Source organism: Dipodomys merriami, unplaced genomic scaffold (assembly GCF_024711535.1).
Source record: "Dipodomys merriami isolate MVZ:Mamm:240054 unplaced genomic scaffold, mDipMer1.0.p SCAF_29, whole genome shotgun sequence".
Classification (NCBI taxonomy): domain Eukaryota; kingdom Metazoa; phylum Chordata; class Mammalia; order Rodentia; family Heteromyidae; genus Dipodomys; species Dipodomys merriami.
The window spans coordinates 19,593,779-19,615,881 of record NW_027204381.1 but is presented as its reverse complement, the minus strand read 5'-3'; the positions used below and the strand labels follow the sequence as shown (position 1 = coordinate 19,615,881).

Below are 22,103 nucleotides of genomic sequence, written 5' to 3'. Positions count from 1 at the left end.
TAAGCAAAAGCCAGCAGGCAGGTCCAAAGCACGGGCCAGGGAAACCAGGGAAAGATTTTGGGAAGGAGCCATTTTAGGTGTTCCCTCAGCCTCGCTCCCTGACGTCACTTCCGGCGCCACCAGTGTGCGTGGGGCCCACCTGCGAGCGAGCGGTAAACAAGGTGTGCAGGTACCTGAGGAGCAGCCGGGATGCCGCCGAGCCGAGCCGCTGGAGGCCGGGGCTGCGCCTTCTCTGCCCTCATGGGCGTCCTCCTCCTCCGGGGTGAGTGCGCTCGCGGGCCGCCCCACTTCCGGTCGGGGGGGGTCCGGAAGATGGTCGCTCTTCCGGTTCCGGGTGTGTGTGGGGGGTCCGCGGAAAGCCCCCGCTCGGCTTCTGGGAAGGAAGAGTGGACGGAAGGACGGGAGGAAGGAGCGGGAGGGAGAGCGGACGCAGGGCAGACGGGAGGAAGGGTGCTCGCCGCGAGCCGAGCGGAGTCGGCGCTTCCCCAGGCGCCTGGGCGGCCGGGCCGCGGGTGGCTCGGCCCGGAATTGTAGTCAGGGCCCGGCGCGCCCGCCGCGGCGCCCGGCGGGGTCCGGCCGGACGCCCGACCCTGGTTGTCCGCCGTGGGTTTGCTCGGGCGTTCGTTGTCTTTATTTCCCTTGTGTTGCTAGGCTTTGTCGCTCTAGGGCCGACCTCCAGCCCGCCCCTGCTTAGGAAGAGGAGAAGGGCAGCCCTAGTCAGTCACTGCAGCCGGCCTCCGTCCCGCGGTGTGTGGGCATTGTGAGGGAGCTGTGGACTTCACCGCACAAGCGCACAGGACCGTATGGTCCACGAAAAGCAACCCCCTTGGCATTCACCTTTTTTTAAGATATAAAAAAGGATGTTTTTAAATTGACCCTTTAGTGCCACAGGTACAGAGCTGACGGCCCGATGGTGTAAAAATTGGGCATGTTTGCTTTCATGCCATTTTCAGATGGCGTAAGTTTCAATCCGATCGCCTTCGGTTTAGGGTGCAATTATTTCCTGGATTGTGTATGCGTGTCCTTAGGAAATCGGTGGTATGGTTAGCATTAGAGTAAATTGTTAACTTCATAAAATTTCCCTGTAAGTGACGGGGATTTCTGAAAGGAGCGAGCGGAGAATCCCCGTGCAAAGCTAGCCTAGGCAGGAAAGTCTGTGAGACTCATCTTCAATTAGCCACCAGAAAATCAGGAGTGGAGCTGTCCCCCAAACCGGTAGCGCGCTAGCCTTGAGCACAAAAGCTCAGGAACAGTGTGCAGGCCCCGAGTTCAAGCCCTACAGCCGAGAAAAATAAATAAATAAATAAAATTCAGGTGTTCTCAACTCAACAGGTAAGGCTAGGAAGTTTTTATTTATCTGGTGACTAATATGCTGTCAGCACACTCCCTGATTCCACCCAGCTGCCTGTGTCATAAGTGTCCAGTTTTTCAGCTAAATTCTTTTGCAATCCAGTTTTCAGGCCCAGCCTACTGTCATTTCATATAACCCCCCCTCTCACAGACACTGAAAATAAAAGTTCAATTATTGTCCCAGAAAAAAAAATCCAGAGCTTACAGATGTTTCCTTCTCAGTCTGTCTGTCTGTCTGTCTGTGTAAACTGAGGTAAATATTGCTCTACTGTCAAGCTATCCTCCCCGTCTTGGGGGAACAGTAATTACTAAAAATATAGCAACCATCATAATAAAATTGCATTTTATAATTACTTTTGTGATGCTGGGGATCAAATCCAGAACCTTACACATGCTGGCAAACTTGCTACCGCTGAGATATATCCCTAGCATGATGAGTTTTTCTTTTTTTTTCGGGGGTGGGGGTGGGGGTGGGGTCTGGACCTGGCGCCTGAACCCTGGGCCTGGGCGCTGTCCCTCAGCTCTTCAGCTCAAGGCTAGCACTCTACCACTTGCGCCACAGCGCCACTTCCGGCCTTTTTTTTTTTTTTTTTTTTGCTTATGTGGTGCTCAAGAACCAATCCAGGGCTTCATGAATGCAAGGCTAGAGCTCTACCACTTGAGCCACAGCGCCACTTCTGGCTTTTTTTTTTTTTTTTTTTTTTTTTTTTTTTTTTTTTGCTTATGTGGTGCTCAGGAACCAATCCAGGGCCTCATGCATGCAAGACAAGCACTCCACCACTGAGCCACCTTCCCAGCCCTGATGAGTTTTTCTTAAAGCCGTTTCATGTTGAAGAACTCCTGACAACGCCAGCACTGGTGGCTCACACCTGCAATGCTAGCTACTCAGGAGGCTGACATCTGAAGATTGCAGTTCAAAGCCAGCCCAGGCAAGAAAGTATGAGACTCTTTTCTCCAATAAACCACTAGAAAATGAAGTGACACTGTGGCTCAAGTGGTAGAGAACTGGCCTTGAGCTGAAGGGCTGACAGACAGCGCCCAGGCCCTGAGTTCAAGCCCCACAACTGGCCAAAAAATAAAAAGCCAGCAGATTAAATAATTGAAACATTAAATGTTAATTTTGTGATCTTGTACTTGTTGAATATATATTCTTCAAAAATAACAGGTTTAGTGATATAAATTACATGCTGGACAATTGACTCATTTGGATGTACAATTCAAATCCCATACCTATTTCCACCTCTGAGCCCTGGGAACCACCAATTTGCTTTATATTATTTACTTACTATTCTGGGCATTTAACATATAGGGAACCATTACAATGTGCTCTTTTATGACTGGCACATTTCATTTAGCATGTTTCCAGAATTTCTTCTGTGTATGTGTTTATGTTTTATCTTTTGAATCTGTCAGGCAGTAAACTTTGGCTTCACAGCAGTGTTTATTTGCTTCCCTTTTCAAAAATAGAGCTTCACTTATTAGCGTATTTAAATCTATAACACTGGTCCTCCTGTGTGAATTGTAGAAGTATGTAGAAATGATACACCAGAGATTCCATCAAATCTTACACTTTTTACTTTTTTCATGTGTGTAGCTAATGTGTGTTTGTGTGTATGTGTGTGTAGCAGCTGCTCAGTTCTGTGAAACATGCAAAAGGAGCATGGACAACTAAAAAATGAATAAGACATAGTAAAGCTTTGTTTACATAAACGTGTTGAAAATCTTTTTAGCTGTTTATCAGGTGAGCTGGGAGTAGGGTGTGTTGCCATTTACCTTTAGTTTGTTTTCCTCTCGTGAAAGCCATTTGCTTCCATTTGGCTCATGGGCCATAAGACTGCTGACTTTTACCCTTACCCTAAACCAGCTGTTCTTTGACATTTTCCCTTAGTTATCTTGAAGATAAAAAAAAAAGTGATGTTTCTTGCCATACCTGGTACTTTTCTGGCTTTTCCTCTCTGTGTGAATGTCATTAGCAAGTCAGAAACCTGGGAATCATTCTTGACATCTTGCTTTCCCTAATGTAACTTTCAGTGCAATTGTGTGATTTTTTTTTTTTCCTCCTTCAAAAGTATACAAAGCTCAATCTAGAAAGTGGTTACCAAGCTGAGCCTTTCTGGATGGACATAGTGGAAAGATAGAAACATGGGGAATTTAAGAGTGTTAAAAAATAGGGGTGGGGTTATAGCTTAGTGGGAGAGCCCTTGCTATGCATATAGGGTTCAATCTTCAACACTGCCAAACAAAGAGACCAATGAATAAAACCACCCAAAAGTGTTGAAAATACTGTAAAGGTCATAGGGAGTAGGTATGAGACTAATAAGTACTTTTGCTTTTTCTGTACTAGAATTTGTGGTAATTCACCACTACTTTGAGGCTCTCTGCCTGCTCCCTTGGCTCTGGATTTTTATCCTGGAGGCATTTCATTTCATGCCTTTGTAAACTGAACCTGTAGCATTTGTGCTTCAGTATTGTTACAGATTAACTGTCAGAGGAACATTAAAGAAAGGATGATCAATTTCATCAGGGAATCTGGGAAGGCATCCCCAAAATGACTGGTATTTGACTACATTTCAAAGGTGTGTGATACTGGAGGTGTGATAAGGTGGGAAACAACTCAGGCAGGAGTGGGGGGGTGGGGTATAGAGCATCTTCTAGAGAAGACACAAAAGTACTGGGACATTTGGGAAATGACTGAACGTTCCAGGCTTGGTGAAAGGGATGAGATGGATAGGTGGTAGAGTGAGAAGTTTGAGGCCAGATTGCTACACTTTGAATTTTATTTAATTGGCCAATAGGGAATTATTGAAGGGTTTTGGATATGTATAGTATTTATTTTAATAATGAGAACTAGTATTAAAATATTCTAGGTGCCATGTTAAGCATGTACTACTAATTTTTTTTTTTTGGTCGGTCATGGGGCTTGAACTCTGGGCCTGGGCGCTGTCCCTCAGCTCTTCAGCTCAAGGCTAAGTGCTCTACCACTTGAGCTACAGCGCCACTTCCAGTTTTCTGGTGGTTTATTGGAGATAAGAGTTTCATGGACTTTCCTGCCCAGGCTGGCTTTGAATGGAGATCCTCAGATCTCAGCTTCCTGAGTAGCTAGGATTACAGGTGTGAGCCACCGGTGCCTGGCTGGAGGGGGCAAGTTCTTAACTGAAGTTCTTATTAGTGAACTTAGTCTTGGTCTTTTAGAAGGAATGTGCCCAGACTAGATTGTCTAGAGAAGAGTGAGAAAAATGATTTAAGGTAGACAAAGGTAGTCTGTAAAATTAATGACTGAGAACTGTGGTAGGAAAGGTTGGAAGAGCAAATGATGGTAGTGATGATGATGATGATGATGATGATGATGATGATGATGATGATGATGATGATGATGATGATGTGCACATTGGTTTTGGTACGCTTCCAGTGTTGTACTTACCATTTAATCCTCACACCAACCTTCTGGGGTAAGCATTATATTCTCATAAAGATGAGAGGCTGAAGAATTGACTTGTTAAGGCTGCAGAGCCAGTAAGTAATAGGGAGGGCTGGGAGTTGAACCTGGGCCCACTGGCTTTGTTGTTTGTATGCTCAATCACTACACCATCCTGCCTCTACCAGAGGGAGGAGTGTTTTATGTTTTTTTTGTTTTTCCAGAACAGGATGTGGTTTTGCTGTTTTCTGAAATCTTGATGTTCTGTTTGCTTTTGGTGACCAGAAGAATGGTTACTTACTGAGGTGGATAAGGAAGTAGAAAATACAAATTGCTAGCAACTTAAAATTTTGAAATATGACTCCTGGTTGAAAACAAGTATCTATTAACTGTTTTCTGAAAGCAGAAGGGATTGTTCAGGGAAAAAATGTCAACTTTTGGGGACAATGGAGTATTGGACATGAATGGTTTGTAAAGACCATTGTCTGGAGGGTTTGAAGATGATAATCAGATTTTTACAATGTAGAGAACATTCAATTTTTGGTTCTTTTCCTCTCTAGTTTACTTTTTTTTTTTTTTTTTGGTCGGTCATGGGGGTTGAACTCTGGGCTTGGGCACTGTCCCTGCTCTCTTCAGCTCAAGGCGGCACGCTCTACCACTTGAGGTCACAGTGCCACTTCCAATTTTCTAGTGGTTTTTATTGGAGATAAGAGTCTCACGGACTTTCCTTCCCAAGCTGGCTTTGAACTGTGATCCTCAGATCTCAGCCTCCTAAGCAGCTAGGTTTACAGGCTTGAGCCACTAGCGCCCGGCTCTAGTTTACCACCTTTAAGAAAGGGAGAAAAATAGATAAACCTTAGACCAGTTTTTTAAAATTCTGTAATTTATGTGTTCTATTTTTACTTTGCTGGTGCTCTATGCTGCGGCCCCGTTGTACTTGGGCTCAGTTGCTTAGACCTGCAAATGCTGCCATATTCCTGGAGCATATGGGAGTCTGGGACAGAGGTGAAAGTAAGCAATGGGCATTGTTGGCATTAGGCCTCTGTGGGCAGCCTGCTTCTTTGTACTTCATTTAGCTACAAGCCTGAGCCTGAAAAAATGCTGGTATGACTAGATTTTCAGTTTTTACCGCATGTTCAGTCTGTGATTTAAGATGGCAAAGTGATAAAAGCGCTACCCTGGATCGCTGCCAGTATCAGCCCCTTGTTCCTTGTGGGCTTGCCTGAGAGGAGATTGATCACCCTGGCTTTTTGGTGAAGGCGCTAAACATGATAACCAGCATGTCTATATTCTTTACCCAGACCTGCATGTCTCCCTGGAATCAACACATTTTAAGTGTTTGGGCTTGCTTTGATTAGGTATGCATACTGTGCTTTCCTTGGAGATTAGTGCAGATGCCCACATCCGAGGTTATGTTGGAGAAAAGGTCAAGTTGAGATGTACCTTCAAGTCATCTTCAGATGTCACTGACAAACTGACCATAGACTGGACGTACCGTCCTCCCAGCAGCAGTCGCACAGAATCTGTAAGTAACTGCAGAGTATTTCCATGAGTCCTCTGTTTTGGTTTTGTTTTGGTTTTGTTTTTGTTTTGCCAGTGCTGGAGCTTGAACTCAGGGCCTGGGAACTGTCCTGAGCTTCTTTTGCTCAAGGCAAGCGCTCTACTGCTTGAGCTACAGCACCACTTCCAGCTTTTTCTGTTTATGTGCTACTGAGTAATCAAACTCAGGGCTTCATGCATGCTAGGCAAGCACTCTACCACTAAGCTACATCCCCAGCCCCGTCCTCTGGTTCTATAGTTTGGGAATACTTGTATTGCAAGTCATAGGCCCACATGGTACTGCCTTTGAACAGATGAGCTTCTATGGAAGAATATGAGCTTCTTCCCTGTGTGACATTCATTTGACCACTCGGCCTTTTTTATTCTTCCCTATAAGAATCTGACATATGTGCCAGGAGCTGGCTGCTCATGCCTGTAATCCTAGCTGAGATCTGAGCATCCTGGTTTGAAGCAGGCAGGAAAGTCTGTGAGATTCTTATCCCTAGTTAACCATCAGAAGGTAGGAAGTGGAATTGTGGCTCAAAGTGGTAGAGTGCGAGCATTGAGCAGAAAAGCTCAGGGACAGAACCCAAGCCCCGAGTTCAAACCCTATCACCAACCAACTAACTAGCTAATTAACTAACTAACTAAATAAATATTTTTTCATATAACCTGCAGGAAAGAAAATTGTCAAAAGCATAAAGGAACTGTGGTTTATTTTTGTTTCCCCCTTGTTGTTTCCTTTTGCATGGTGTTACAGATTCATCTTTAGATTTGATGTACTAAAAAGGATATCTCTAATACTGTTAGCTAGAAAAACTTCTATAGGTACCAATCACAGACATTCTTTTTCTTTTCTTTTCTTTTTTCTTTTTGGTCAATTGTGAGGCTTAAACTCAGGGCCTGGGCTCTGTCTCTTAACTTTTCTACTCAAGACTAGGGCTCTACCACTTTGAGCCACAAGCCCCAATTCCAGTTTTTGGTGGTTAATTTGGACATGAGTCTCATGGACTTTCCTGCCTGGGCTGGCTTTGAACATTGATCCTCAGATCTCAGCCTCCTGAGTAAGCTAGGTTTACAGGCATGAGCCACCAGAGCCCACCTCATCCTTTCTCTTAAAAGTGCTCATAATCTGTCATTGAAAGTTGTCTCAGTGGGTGTATCTGTTTGTATTATCTATGCTCTGCAGATTTACCTTGGCTGCTTCTCCCAGCATGTAAACATCTGCAGTGATTTATACAGCTGCCTTTAAAGGAAATAGGAGTACTTTGTGTTGGTTACAGATGTTAGTACAGATAATCTTGCAGTGTTAGAAACAATATACTTTAGTCACACATACAAAACACATTTATGGTTTAAATGTTAGTGTTTGTTGAATTGAAGGTTACAATGCTATATGAAAAAAAAAAGAACAAGACCTTTGCTGCATGCCAATGGCTCATGCTTGTAAATCCTAGCTACTCAGGAGGCTGAGATCTGAGAATCCTGAGTTGAAGCCAGCCCAGGCAGGAAAGCTCATGAAACTTACCCCCAATTAACTACCAAAAAATAAAGCCACAAGTGGAGCTGTGGCTGCGGCCAGAGTGCTGGCCTTGAGCACAGAAGCTCAAGAACAGAGTCTAGGCCCTAAGTTCAAGCCCCAGAACTAGTACCAAAAAGCAGAACAAAAGAAAACCCAAACCAAAAACAAACAACCCTTTTTCCTTATGACTCCAGCAGTATTTTCCTTAGTTCAGGACAGATGCCATCCAAGAATGTGAATGTCAAAGCCATATGTAAGATTGAATTTTTGAAAGTAGTCAATTAATTTATTTTCTTTTCCTTTTCTGGAAAAAAAATCTCTTTCACTTTAGTGTCTGACCTTTCAATTCTGTTTTAGGGGCCATTAAATTGGTGCAAGGTAGGTGACTGTAGTGAAGGATGTGAGGCTGTAGTTATGTTCCCTATTTTTGCAGATTTAAAATAGTTTGCTTTATTCTGAGTAGTTAGGAAACTATGGCTGACCTTATTTAGCTGTGTTTCCTTAGCCAAAAGTAGGACAGAACAAACACTGGGGAGCTTTTTAGGTTACAAATCCTTCATACAACCTGGTGCTACTGGTTCCTGTAATCTTAGCTACTCAGCTACTCAGCAGGCTGAGATCCAGGGGATAGTGAGTAGTGGCAAGTTAGACATCAAAACTGCTAGACTTAAGAACAACCAGCCACCTATAATCCTAGCTACTTAATATTCAGGATTGTGGTTCAAAACCAGCCCAGGCAAGAAAGTCCATGAGACTAGTGCCTCCAATAAAACTACCAAAAAAGGTGGAAGTGGAGTGTGGCTCAAGTGGTAGAGTGCTAGCCTTGAACAAAAGAAGCTCAGGGACAGTGCCCAGGCCTTCAAACCCCAGGATTGGCACCAAAAATAAAAATAACTAGCAAAAAGCCAGACTGGAGGAATGGCTCAAATGGTAGAATGCCAGTCAAGCAAGGAAGCCAAGGAAGCAAGCTGAGCAAGAGTGAGGCTTTGTGCCTACACACTAAGTTCAAACTCATAGGAGCAGGGGATGTACACACACACACACACACACACACACACACACACACACACACACTTTGCATGTAAATAGTAGTTCTGATGTACACACACACACACACACACACACACACACACACACACACACACACACACACACACACACACACACACACACTTTGCATGTAAATAGTAGTTCTCTAATAATACTGTCCTCTGAGCCTGGTCAGAAAATCAGCAAACTCACCAGAAAGTCTCTTTAAAGTCATGACGTAAGGTTCCAGTTACCTGGTTAGTCAGGATTCTAGCAGATAAATCAATTGCAAGGGTGTGAATATCAACAATTTACCATGGAATTTATGGGCTAAATTAATCTAGGAGATGAGTAGTATGCCTTTTGTCAATTATGAGTTTCCAACCTTTTAAATTCTTTTATCCTGATGCTGCTAATCAACAAGTAGGCCTCATCACACATACTGTTTCTTAGTATCATTATTTAGTACGAGAATGTAAACTCCATGAGAGTAGGGCCTATGACTGTGTGGCTCCTATATATCCTTTTGCTCAACACAGTACCTAAAACATAGTAGGTGTGCACTAAATATTTGTTGAGTGAATGTATGAGATAATTAACCAGTCAGTGATTCAGCATCTTTTCTGTAAAACAGTTCTTCAAATTGGGCAATTCAGTGGCTAGAAATGTTGGTTTCATAAGAGAGAATGTACCAAGTAAACAAAGAGAGAGACGCCTTGGATCTTGCATAATAAAGAAAAATTGTGGTTTTTTTTTTTGTTTTTTTGGCTATGGGGCTTGAACTCTGGGCTTGCTTGGGCACTGTCCCTCAGTTCTTCAGCTCAAGGCGAGTGCTCTACTGCTTGAACCACAGTGCCACTTCCGGTTTTCTAGTGGTTTATTGGAGATACGAGTCTCACGGACTTTCCTGCCCGGGCTGGCTTTGAACTGTGATCCTCAGATCTCAGCCTCCTGAGTAGCTAGGATGACAGGCATGAGCCACCGGCGCTCAGCTAAATTGTGTTATTTTGTAGCTACCTGCCTGGTCCATCTCCAGGTACATTTAGGTGTTTTTGTTGAAGTGTGAAGCAGCATTGTTCTAATTTGACATACAGTCATTAAGTATTAACTGGCAGGATAGATAACTTGAGGGGGGCTAGATTATATTTTTCCCTTCTAATGATTTTGAGAATAAACAAAAATTTCCCCTTTGTCACATACCAGTTGTGTACCTTGGAATAATTAAAAAACTTTTTTTTTGAGACAGTGCCTTACTGTGTATCTCAGGCTAACCTTAAACTTGCTGCATAGCCCAGGCCTGCCTCATTCTCCTGAGGGATGTGATTATTGGCATGAACCACCATGCCCAGCTTTACTCACTTAAGTTTGTGTTTTGGGTCTCATTTCCCTTTAAGTAGTTATACCTACTTTGTACAACTTAGTGTTATGAGTGAGTAAATATGGGGACGTTATTTGAAAACTGTAAAGTGCTATATGAATAGAAAATGTTATTTTGGAGCAAAGGTTCTCTCACCTTTGACCTGTTTACATTTATAGTCAGATGGTCTTTGTGGTGGGCTGTTTTATGCCTTGTGGGAAGTTCAGCAGCATCCTTGGCCTCTACCAAGTCAGTTGTGACACCAAAAATGTCTCTAATTCAATAGCAAAGGAGCTGAGCAGATATTTCCCTAAAGAACTATTAATTGTCAACAAGTGTATGCAAGACAATATTTCTAGTCAACAAGAAGTATCAATTCCACTTGCAGAAGGCTATTATAAAAAGGAGAAATTATAACAAGGATTGGAGAAAAGGGAACCTGGTGTACCGTTGGAGCAAATGTAAGTTAGTCCAGCCATTTTGAGAAATAGTGTGGAGGTGCCTCTAAATAAGTAAGCAAATGAACAAATAAAGCTGAAGTGTAAGGCCCTGGGTTCAGTTCCCAGTACTTCAAAATAAATCATATTGTATTCTATAAATATGCAATTAAAAATAAATGGAAAAAAAATCTGCCACATAGTTTCAGGAGAGCAAAATTGCTCCTGGTTGGCAGATGTTATTTCAGAGTGTAAGGGAGAATTGAGAAGAGATGCCAGATAATAATCCTTGGATTATTTTGGGTGCCAGTGGCTCATATCTATAATCCTTGCTTCTTAGGAGGTCAAGATCTAAGGATCATGGTTCAAAGCCAGCATGGGCAGGAAAATCCATGAGACTCTTATCTCCAGTTAAATACACCTGTGTGCATACACACACACACACATACACACACACACACACACACACACACACACACACACACACAGAAGCAGAGCTCTGGCTCAAGTGGTAGGGTGCTAGCCTTGAACACAAAGCTCAGGGACAACACCTAGACCTTGAGTTCAAGCCTTAGGAACAGTGCACGCACACACACACAAAAGAATCCTTGATTCTCTCACCAGTCCTATCCCTGATCAGGTTTTTTCTTAGTTTTGTTTTTGCTTTTGTGACAGTGGTTTGCTTTGTAGTCCAGGCTGGTCTCAAGCTTGTGGTCTTCCTGTCTTACCCCCACTCCACCCAAGTGCTGAAATTACTGGTGTACCTCACCATACCTGGCTTTCTGATCACTTTTACTAATGTGTCTTTCTACCTGAAGAATGGAGGTTAAAAAACAAAACATCCCCCCCCCGCCCCGCCCCAACTCTCAAACCTAACAACCCTCAGCACAGTTGTTTATTACTTTAGACCTGCTTAGGTTTATATTGCATTATATTTTCTAAAGTAACTTTTCCTCTCTTGGTGTTGCTTTCTTAGATTTTTCACTATCAGTCTTTCCAGTACCCAACCACAGCAGGCACTTTTCGGGATCGGATCTCCTGGGCTGGAAATGTATACAAAGGGGATGCATCCATAAGCATAAGCAACCCTACTCTGAAGGACAATGGGACATTCAGCTGTGCTGTGAAGAATCCCCCAGATGTGCACCATAACATCCCTCTGACGGAACTAACAATCACAGAAAGAGGTAAGCCCATTGCCACTAGGCTAGGCTGCTTCTGTGCTGACTGCCCTGGCGCTGCCTGGAGGGCTCCTTGGAAGAGCCATTTGGGTTTGTGCCCTAGTTGAGTCATTGGATCTTTGTGTCAAATGATTTTTTTTTTCTGACATGCTGATAGTCTCTTGAAGGATAAAGTTTGAAAACTAAATGTTATCTTCAAATAGTGTTATCATTTCTTTCTCCTTTATCCCCTTTTCATTTTAATTTCAGTTGACCAAAGGTCTCTGAAATAGATGTCATTCCACTTTTCCTAATAAATGCATCCTCTCACTTATGAGAGTTTTCTTGTCTATGGCTTGAAAGGTTGTTCCCTCTGATGCTGAGAGGTAGTATACTTCTCTTATGCTGTGTAAAACAGGAAGAAAGGAAGTTGGAAATTATTTTGTTGTTATTATTTTTTGTGTTTCTTCCTGGTAACTATTAAGTGGTCATTTTACCTCGTAATTGAATTTGAACCAAAGACTTAGAGGTATATTATGAATCATTTCTTTCCTTCCTCCCTTCCAAACCCTTCCTTCCTCCCTTCCTCCCTTCTTTCCTTCTTTCTTTTCATCTTTCTTCTCTTTCTTCTTTTCCTATATTTTCTTTCCTCTCTTCCTCCCTCTTTCCTCTTTTCTTCTATCTTTCTTGATCTTTTTTTCTTTTTTTAAATACTTTTTTATTTTTTATTGTAGAGATACTATACAGAGGGTTACAGTTACATGAGTCAGGTAATGAGTACACTTCCTATTGAGCATTGTTACCCCCTCCATTGTTTTCCTCCTACCATCCCTTCCCTCCCTACCTTCCCCGAGGTTTTTTTTTTTTTTAATTGTGATTAAGTGATTACATAATTTCCCGAATTTCACAGTATTGTGGAATAATGATGCTCATTTAAAGTCAAGTCACAAGTTCATTCTAACTTTCCTGGAGCAAATTGTCTATCACAGTCTATAACATTTAACGGTGTACACATATACACCATACATGTGATCAGCAGCATGGGGATATTTAGTAGTGGTTCGACCAGATGAGTGGGAGTTCTTTGTTTCTTAAATCCTGTTAGTTTTGTTGTATCTTGATCATTTTTTCTTCATCTCTTTTGACAATACTCATAGGGGTCAAAGATGTGGCACAGTCATTCTTCTGGCAAGAATAGAAATGAATTGGGGCTGGGAAGGTGGCTCAGTGGTAGAGCGCTTGCCTTGCATGCCTGAGGCCCTGGGTTTGATTCCTCAGCACCACATAAGCAAAAAAAAAAAAAAGAAAAAAAAGCCGGAAGTGGCGCTGTGGCTCAAGTGGTAGAGCGCTAGCCTTGAGCTGAAGAGCTGAGGGATAGCGCCCAGGCCCAGAGTTCAGGCCCCACGACCGGACCCAAAAAAAAAAAAAAAAGAATAGAAATGAATATTAGTTTTCTGAAGGGTAGGTTGGTAGTAGGAGTCATATTACTTTAAATCATATGCCCTTTGATTCGGTAAAATCCCTTTAAAATATTTATCTTAAGGTAAAAGAGCTACATACAAAGCTTTATGTATAAGTATGGTTGTCTTAATATGTCTTACAGATTCACAAAAATTGAAACAACTTGAATATCCATTAGAGAATTGATTTAATAAATTATTCACTATTGTAGAATACCGCTCTTAAACATCATATCTGAAAGGAGGTTTTAATGACATGGAAATATATTTATCATATGTTAAGTACACATGTTAAACTAGTATATAATTATAGACAGTCTATCCCGATATGCACTCTTGTACTCCTTGAATTGACAAATATCAATCTGTTATCTATGTAGTGGAATTAGGGGTACATTTGTATCTTTCAGTACACTTTTAGTGTATTTTACCTTTTCTACAAAGAATTTGTTCCTTTTGTAATCAGAAGTATAAGAGCTAAGTAGAACTTACTTCATGTGAAAGCAAGCATGATGACATACCTTCTTTTTACCTTTGTTTCTGTGTCCCCCTTCCCCCCAACCAGGTTTTGGTACCATGCTGTCCTCTGTGGCCCTTCTTTCTATTCTTGTGTTCATTCCCTCAGCAGTAGTTATTGTTCTGCTGCTTGTGAGAATGTCGAGGAAGGCTGCAGGGATGAAGAAGAGGAGCAAGTCTGGCTATAAGAAGAAGTCTTCCATTGAAGTTTCAGATGAGTAAGTCCTGCTAGAGTCGTAGTGGTCAGCACATTTCTTGTTAGAGCCTTGCTTTGTGGGCCACACCCAGACTTCCATATTCACCACACACATCTGTCTCTGATTGAGATTAGTTCTGGGGAAATTTCCTTTCAAATGGAATACTCCTGCTGAGGACTTCCAGAAGGAAGCTTGAATGGGAAACATGTGGCTATTGATTTGGAGAGAGTGAAGGGGTTGGCAGTTTGGTCCTAGACCTCTGCTTTAGTAAGAAGATTGGACATTGCTACAGTTCTGAAGTATGTATCTTATTATCTTTGAAGTATGTCGCTTATTATTTCAAAATTAAAAGAAAATTCTAAGTCAGTTCCCCCCCCCCTTTCCACTGAGTTGACATCATATGACAGAAAATGCATGAGAAGTAAAGGAGGCTTTAAGAAGAGCTATAGATTTGTGCTGGTGGCTCATACCTATAATCCTAGCCACTCAGGAGTCTGAGATCTGAGGATTGCATTTCAAAGCCAGCCTGGGCAGGAAGGTCTATAGAATTCTATCTCTAATAAATCTCAAAAAAAGTCATGAGCAAAATGCTCAGGGATAGCACCCAAACTCTGACTTGAAGCCCTAGGACTGGTACAGAAAAATTCATAAAAAGAATAGCTATGAAGGGCAAGATAATTTAAATAAACCAGAACTATTCTTGGTCATCTGCTTTATAGTTATCAAAAGCATTTTTTTTCTTTTTTGCTGGTCCTTGGGCTTGAACTCAGGGCCTGGATTCTGTCCCTGAGTCACACCACCACTTCCAGCTTTTTCTGAGTAGTTTATTGGAGATAAGTCTCATAGACTTTCCTGCCTGGGCTGGCTTCAAACTGTGATCCTCAGATCTCAGCCTCCTGAGTAACATGTGTGAGTCACCTGTGCCAGGCTATCAAAAGCATTTTTTAAATTCCATTCTGCCAATGAATAGGTATGATCCTGTATTTTCCATAAAAAAAAATCTAAAAAACATAAGCAACAGATATCTACATTAAACCCATTAGTTCTACACTGTCTGTATCAGAGGTTCTTAGCCTGGGAAGGGAAGATATTACCTTGAGAGGGTCTAAAATCTTCAGTCTGTGTGTGTGTGTGTGTGTGTGTGTGTGTGTGTGTGTGTGTGTGTGTGTGTGTGTGTGTGTGTGTGTGTGTGTGTGTGCGTGTGTGCATGTGTGCATGTGTGTTCATTTATTTCCTGGAGAAAGAACGTGCTTACAAGGAATCTCTGGCCCCAAAATGATAAAGTAAAAATACTAGTGTCTGTGCCTAACCATAGTCTATATTAAAACCTTTTATGGTCCCACTCTTCTCCACATTGTTTTCTGCCACTTGTTCTCATTCACCCTACAATCTAGCTAGAGAGAACTGTTTTTCCTCATAGATACATGACAGTCACAATGTGTGTACATATATGCTGTAGTCATATGTATATATACATATGCATATACAAATATACATATTTAAATTTATTGTTATTTACTGTTATCCCCTACTGACTGTTCTCTTGCATGGAATGTCCTATTTCCCTTTCTTCATTGTCTGAGGCTAGTTTTCATCTTGTAAGATCCAGCTAGGACACCCCTTATCTTGATACTCCCCGAGTTCTGAAGAGAGAATCAGTCACTCCCTACCCTTTGCTGCCACAGAAGCTTATAACTCTGCTAAAATATTTATCACAATGTATGATACCATCCTTATTAAATTCATAGTAGGCCTGGACACCTGTGAAAGTGTAAGCTCTTTAAGAGACCAGGTTTTATTTCTTTTGTAATCCCTAAAACCTAGCACAATGCCTTGAGAATACTGGTGCTCAGTACTTTTTTGAATGAGTGGAATGTTTATGACTAGTTGCTATTAATGGAGTGGTTACTATATACCAGGAACTGGGATTCATGTTTCATGTGTATTTATTTTGTACTTCTAACAACTATACTTAAAGATATATGGTCATATCTGCATTTTATAGATAAGGAAACAGGCTCCTGGAGTTGAAGTGATTTGTCCAGTTACCCAGAAAGCGGCAGAACTGGATCTAAAATCAAACTTGTATGATTTCAAATACTTGAACTTTTAGCTGATCCCCAATACTAAGGATAGCAGCAATTGGGATTTGGTTTGTGCTCTTTCCACAGCACTGACCAGGATGAGGAAGACGCGTGCATGTCAAGACTTTGTGTCCGTTGTGCTGAGTGTCTGGTAAGTCTGTCATTTCTCCCCCATTTACTAAAGGATGTCTTGCTTTTCTTCCTACTGGAGGGATTCTTTTGCTCTCACTGGCAATGAGGGATGTTCAGGTAGGTCCAAGGAAGGTTTGAACTTTCTTTCCCAAAAGCATTTTGGTCTCCAGGAATCCATAGTACACAGCATGATTTTGTGTTCTGCCCCATGGGCATAATATAGTGCTCTCAGGTTGGAAAGAAGACTGCAGACAAGTCCTGAAAAAGGAATGTCAATGCCACTGAACTCATTCTGTGGCCCTTCAACTCACTGGCCCCAGGACCCCAAATTTAACTTTTCTGCGAATCCTTCGTATTTCCCAGGGAGTCAGAGTGATGTAACCTCTTAGGCAACTTGATGTCTTTATCACCAAGAAAAGAACCCAGCTTTGATTTAAATCTCAAAAAGCTGTATTTCCCCCCCCCCCCACTCCCCTCTTTGAAAACTTGTTTTGACTAATTGGTTTGTGTGGCTGTCCTGAGATGGAAGCTGGGGGAAGCCTCTCTGATGTGGTATAATTGGAAGCAGGTCAAAAGCAACCTGTGAGCTAATGTGGAACACACCCATCATTGCTGGAGGTAGACCTGGGCCGCCTTTGCACTTCCTGCCAGGCTCAGCACTGGCAGGTGGTGCAGCTGGATTACTCATGCGGCTCTGTTTCTCTGACTCCCATGCAATCATAGGTAAGATGAGAAAATGATTGCCAGTCCAGGGGAGAGGGAGTACCAACTTTGCAGGGTTTCAATGTTTCAGTAACACAAAATGAGTTCATGTTTGGGTGTCTATTACTCCCATTTCTGGTACTAACTCACTCATGGTTTATTTGTTGAGTGTATGACATGTGCTAGGTGCTCCATTCTAGGAAGTATTGGTGAACACAATTAATAAAAATTTCTGACCTCAAAGAACTACTTAATATTCTTTTTTTTGAATATTATAAAGCATTTATTTGAAAAGGATACATTTTATTAAAACCCATCTTCCACTTTAATGGTAGCTTGTCCCACATGGTTTTTCCAGTCTCCTTAAAATGTTCGTTCTCAACTACTCAAACCTTCTTGCCCTTCTTGCCCTCCTCCTCCATGTCGCCGCGTGTGGCCCCCCCCCCGCGGCCCGCCCCCGGGAGCCCCGCCACGAGCGGCCCCTACATGCTCACTCCCTCTACTTAATATTCTTCCCCTGAATATTTCTTTCTCCTCCTGTGATACCCAGCTGGAATGTCACTCATAATTAGGGTTAAAATGCTGACTAAAATTTTAAATAAGAAAAAACATGGTATATTGGGTGATATTTAATGGTACAGAAAAAAAATGAAATGGAAAAAATAGAATGGTTAGGGACACCCTCAGTAGGATGATATTTGAATGAACTCCTGAAAGAAGGGGATGGCAAGACAGTGGCTGTTGTAGAGGAGCACTTTGAGAAGAGGAAATTGCAGGTGCAAAAGCTCTGGGGCAGGGCCAGCATAGTCCTAGGAACAGCAAAAAGGTCATGTAGCAGGAAAGAAGGGAGAGACAAGAATATAATTTATTGAACCCAGAGAGAACCGGCAGCATACAGATTTCATAGACCCTTATAGAGGACTTGTATTCTGAATGGAGTAAACTCCATCGGGGTTGAGAAGAGAAGCAGAGTGGATACTTCTCTGTGCTGCCCTGGGAATGCACATTTGTGTGTCGTCAGTCACACCTGCTGTTGTCATTCCAGCGCAGGTTCCCACACATGTAACCTCTCCCTAAATTCTCACTGTGACATTGTATTTCACATAAATACCAAAGCTGCTGTTCTTCCCCTCAGGATTCAGACTATGAAGAGACATACTGAGGAAAATGCATAATGTAAGAAGAATTTCCTAATGATAGAAGATGTCCCATTGCCCTGGCCGCTAACGCCTCTCAGAGGAGTGGAGCTGGCCCCGGCAGCAGTGATGGAGGATTCTGGAGGTCATCAGTAAAGACTTTAGGGACCATTTATTTATTGAAAAAAAAATGTTCTTTTGTATTTATAAACTGCTCAACAACTTTCAGAAGAGACTCATGACTTTCCATTTTGATGTTATGTTCTCTGATTGAATGAAGAAATTCTTTTTCTGAATAGAAAGATACTTTTGGTTTACCTTCACTCTTGAATGTATTACATGTTTTTTTTTCAGTTATTTGAAGGAGAATCCTCAACGTTTGCCATGCTGCTAATGCCAAAATAATTTTTTTTAACTAAGTGGAGCCATAGCTTCCTGATAATATGCTGCTGGATAAGATGCTTTGGGGAATAGCTCTATCCTTTGTTTCATGCTCCACAAACATTTTCAGTTTTAGTATTCAGCATATGCTACTTGGTTTAATGATTTCACCAGCAATTGTATTTGGGTTACTTGGAGTCTATCACCCTAATTTCCTTAGAGTTGATAGTTTATTGGAGTTTACTGTGGTCTTTAAAGTATTAAATAGGAGCTGGGAATGTGGATCAGTGGTAGAGTGCTTGCCTAGCATGCATGAAGCCCTGGGTTTGATTCTTCAGTACTACATAAACAGAAAAAGCTGGAAGTGGCACTGTGGCTCAAAGTAGTAGAGTGCTAGCCTTGAGCAAAAAGAAGCTCAGGAACAGTGCCCAGGTCCTGAGAAGCCCCAGGACTGGCAAAAATAAATAAAGTATTAAATAAAGTGTCATTAATTTATAAGTTAAAGAAAAGAATGGTGAGATAGAGGAAGTCTTTTCTTTCATCTTGCTGGTTACAGTTTGAGCCAAGTAATCTTAGTTACTTTATTTTCCTATAGCTGACCAATTTGTGGTTTCCTTCATGACTTTTCAGGTTAGAGACCAGAAGAAACTGCTAAAGAGGTTTTTCGTGGGGACTTATAGAATATTTTAGTAGTTCTTTATAATTAAACTTTTTCACATATTGTTATTCAGATCTTTTTCAGTTTTTGAAATGCACTAGTTTCGAGTGAACCATGGTATTTGCAAGTTGTTTTGCATAATATTGGAGATGAGAAAGTGAGGTCAGGTGAAACGTACATCTCCAGTCTCTCAATACTTGCATTCCTCTATTCTTCTACAGCAACCTGATACAAATATTAATTTATGTTGGATTTTCTGTAAGCCACTAAGACATATGTCTGATGTGTTAGGAAGGAGTGACAGTTAAATGCAAGCAGTTCTCTTAGTAGAGTGATAGACTGGTTCACTTCTCAGGAGAGGCAAAGATGATCCCTTCCTCCACTTTCATTTTTCCAAAAAGATGGTCCATTTTATCCATGGTGCTTTCCTAGGTGGAGGTTTCCATATTTGTTTTTCAAATCCATCTTATTTTTATGAATGTTGAGTCATTAATTCTATTTCATAGGTTTGGCCTGGGCCCTTTGGTTAATCTAGTCCATAAACTAGAGACTGGTTAGTTGCTAGACAGTGTGCTTTACGTCTGTGTAGGTTCTGTGGAAGAGACCAGAAGAAATTGGCAGTTGAGGGGCTAGGAAGGTGGCTCAGTGGTAGAGTACTTGCCTCGCATGAATGAGGCCCTGGGTTTGATTCCTCAGCACCACACAAACAGAAAAAGCCAGAAGTGGGCGCTGTGGCTCAAGTGGTAGAGCGCTAGCCTTGAGCTGAAGAGCTGAGGGACAGCACTCAGGCCCAGAATTCAAGCCCCATGAGCTGAAGAGCTGAGGGACAGCGCCCAGGCTGAGTTCAAGCTCCATGAGCTGACAAAAAAAAAAAAAAAAGGAAATTGGCAGTTGACATTTCTAATGCTTATACTTTACAATCTTTTGGGCCACTTGCTAATTATGTTGTTGTCTCAACAGAAAGAAGGAAACAATTTGAACAAGAAATAAATAATTTGGGCTCTTGGAGAGTGCACAGCAGCTTGCAAGGGAAACATCTTGTGTGTTTCATTTATCTAAGAGAGAGAGATGGGAGAAACCCAGTTAGAAGTCACATCCCATTAAATGAAGAACCAGTTTTGATTAGGTCTTATAATTTCCTTGCAAATATGTTATGAAGACTTATTCAGCTTGAATTGTGGCCACTTCAGGTCTGTTGTGCTCAGTGAACACTCAGATGTGCTACTTTGTAGGCTTAAACATGATCTGAACCAGTCCTTTCTTTCTTAAAAGAACAGTAGAGTCCTTCATGGTGAGAGAGTGAACTGGTAATTCAGTCTGCTCTAAGGGATCATGGTTACATCCCTGCCAGTTGTAGGCTGCCCTCTGCTTCCCTCTTCACCTTTTACATCAAGGTTTAGATTTTTTTTTTCTCCAAAGGAAAGCAAAATGTGTAGACCCCTGCTTTTATAAGGATGGAAGGAAGACAAAAGTGTTTTTTGTTTTTTTGACAAACTGTTCTAAGGTGCTATGTTCTCCTAACTGCTCCCCTCTTTTGCTGGTCTGTGGGCTCACATCGCACCATTCAGAGACCAGCCTTGTCTACAAAGAGAATCTAATTCAAAAGGGACCTTTTAGAAATGTTTTCTGACTACACCAGTCTGTTCTTATGACTATAGTGCCTGATGAGTTTTATGCATTATTTCTTAATTCTTTCACAAAATGTGAACTTGTACTTTGTGTTTGTCCTTTGGCCTGTTAGTTCAGGCCACTCGGAAGAACACTTCAGTTCTCTGCTAGTACTGGTGCTTCAAGGTGGCAGATTGCATGTGTTTTAAAAAAAATTATGGAGGCTAAAATTCTGATCGTAAGCATTCAACGGTGTCACTCGTTATGGTTCTAAAGAGCCGCTGTAAGAAGATCCACCAAGGCTGTTATTTAATAGTACAACTCAAAACATTACTGCTGCAAGGGGTGGCTTCGCTCCTTTGACTACAGTATTAGACTGTTACCTGCTGCATCTTATTGCCTGTTGTCTTTGTTTTGTTTTTTGTTTTTGTAGGAGGGTACAAATTGTGCACAGACACTGTAACTCCTGATATATTTTGCTCCAACATAGTTAATAAACTTTTTGCACCTTCCTGACTTTTGGTGTATTTCTATATATAAATGATAGGTGTCATGTGAAAGAGAGGGGGTTTTGTGGTTTTTAGCACTGAGCAAACAGTTTGAGCTGTACCCCAGAAAAAGAAAAAACTTGCATAGATTTTCAGTGTGCTGGTGCTCCCAGCAGGAGCTGAGAGTTAAATTTTAGAAATTTTGTGAGTTGGTTAGCTTGAAACACACCATGGTGGAAATATTGAGGAGAATGAACAAAAGCTTTTCAAATGATACAGACAGGTTTTTTTAAATAGCAATTTTTTTATTATGATTAAGTGATTACATAAATTCACATATTGTGAGATATTGATACTTAGTTAAAGTCACAAACGCATTCTAACTTTTATGGGGCAAATTGTCTGTATCGTGGTCTATAAAGTTTATGAGTTCTATGAGCTTTGACAATAGTTATTTCTTCCACATCAGGTGATATATATATATATTTCTTTCCTTTTACAGACAAGTTTTTAAAAAATGAGCATACCAAGGCCTGGGTTAAAACAATCATACCCAAGGCCTAAAGTGAGAATCTTGAGAACATTTACTTTGAAATAGTGACTTAGAAAGACTGAGAGACAACTTAAAGTGAAGAATCCATGAGGTTTTTTTTTTTTTTTTAAATGGTTGGTCATGGGGCTTGAACTCTGGGCCTGGGCACTCTCCCTGCGCTCTTCAGCTTAAGGCCAATGCTCTATCACTTGAGCCACAGCACCATTTTTGGTTTTCTGGTGGTTAATTGGAGGTGAGTCTCACCTGACTTTCCTGTCCTGGCTGGCTTTGAACTGTGATGCTTAGATCTCAGCCTCCTGAGTAGCTAGGATTACAGGCTGAGCCACCACCGCCTGGCTTGAGTTCTTATCTAGGATGAGTCAACTCCTAGGTTCTCTAG

General features: G+C 41.7%; 1 protein-coding gene across 1 annotated transcript; it reads left to right on the top strand.

Moving 5' to 3' along the window:
• Positions 1-121: 121 nt before the first annotated feature.
• Mpzl3 (myelin protein zero like 3) lies at positions 122-21,199 on the top strand. The gene is made up of 6 exons (XM_070038581.1): positions 122-262; positions 6,124-6,290; positions 11,626-11,836; positions 13,835-14,003; positions 16,154-16,217; positions 18,036-21,199. Exons 1-6 carry the CDS (start codon positions 190-192, stop codon positions 18,060-18,062), a joined length of 711 nt encoding a protein of 236 aa, XP_069894682.1. The 5' UTR covers positions 122-189; the 3' UTR covers positions 18,063-21,199.
• The last annotated feature ends 904 nt before the right edge of the window (positions 21,200-22,103 follow it).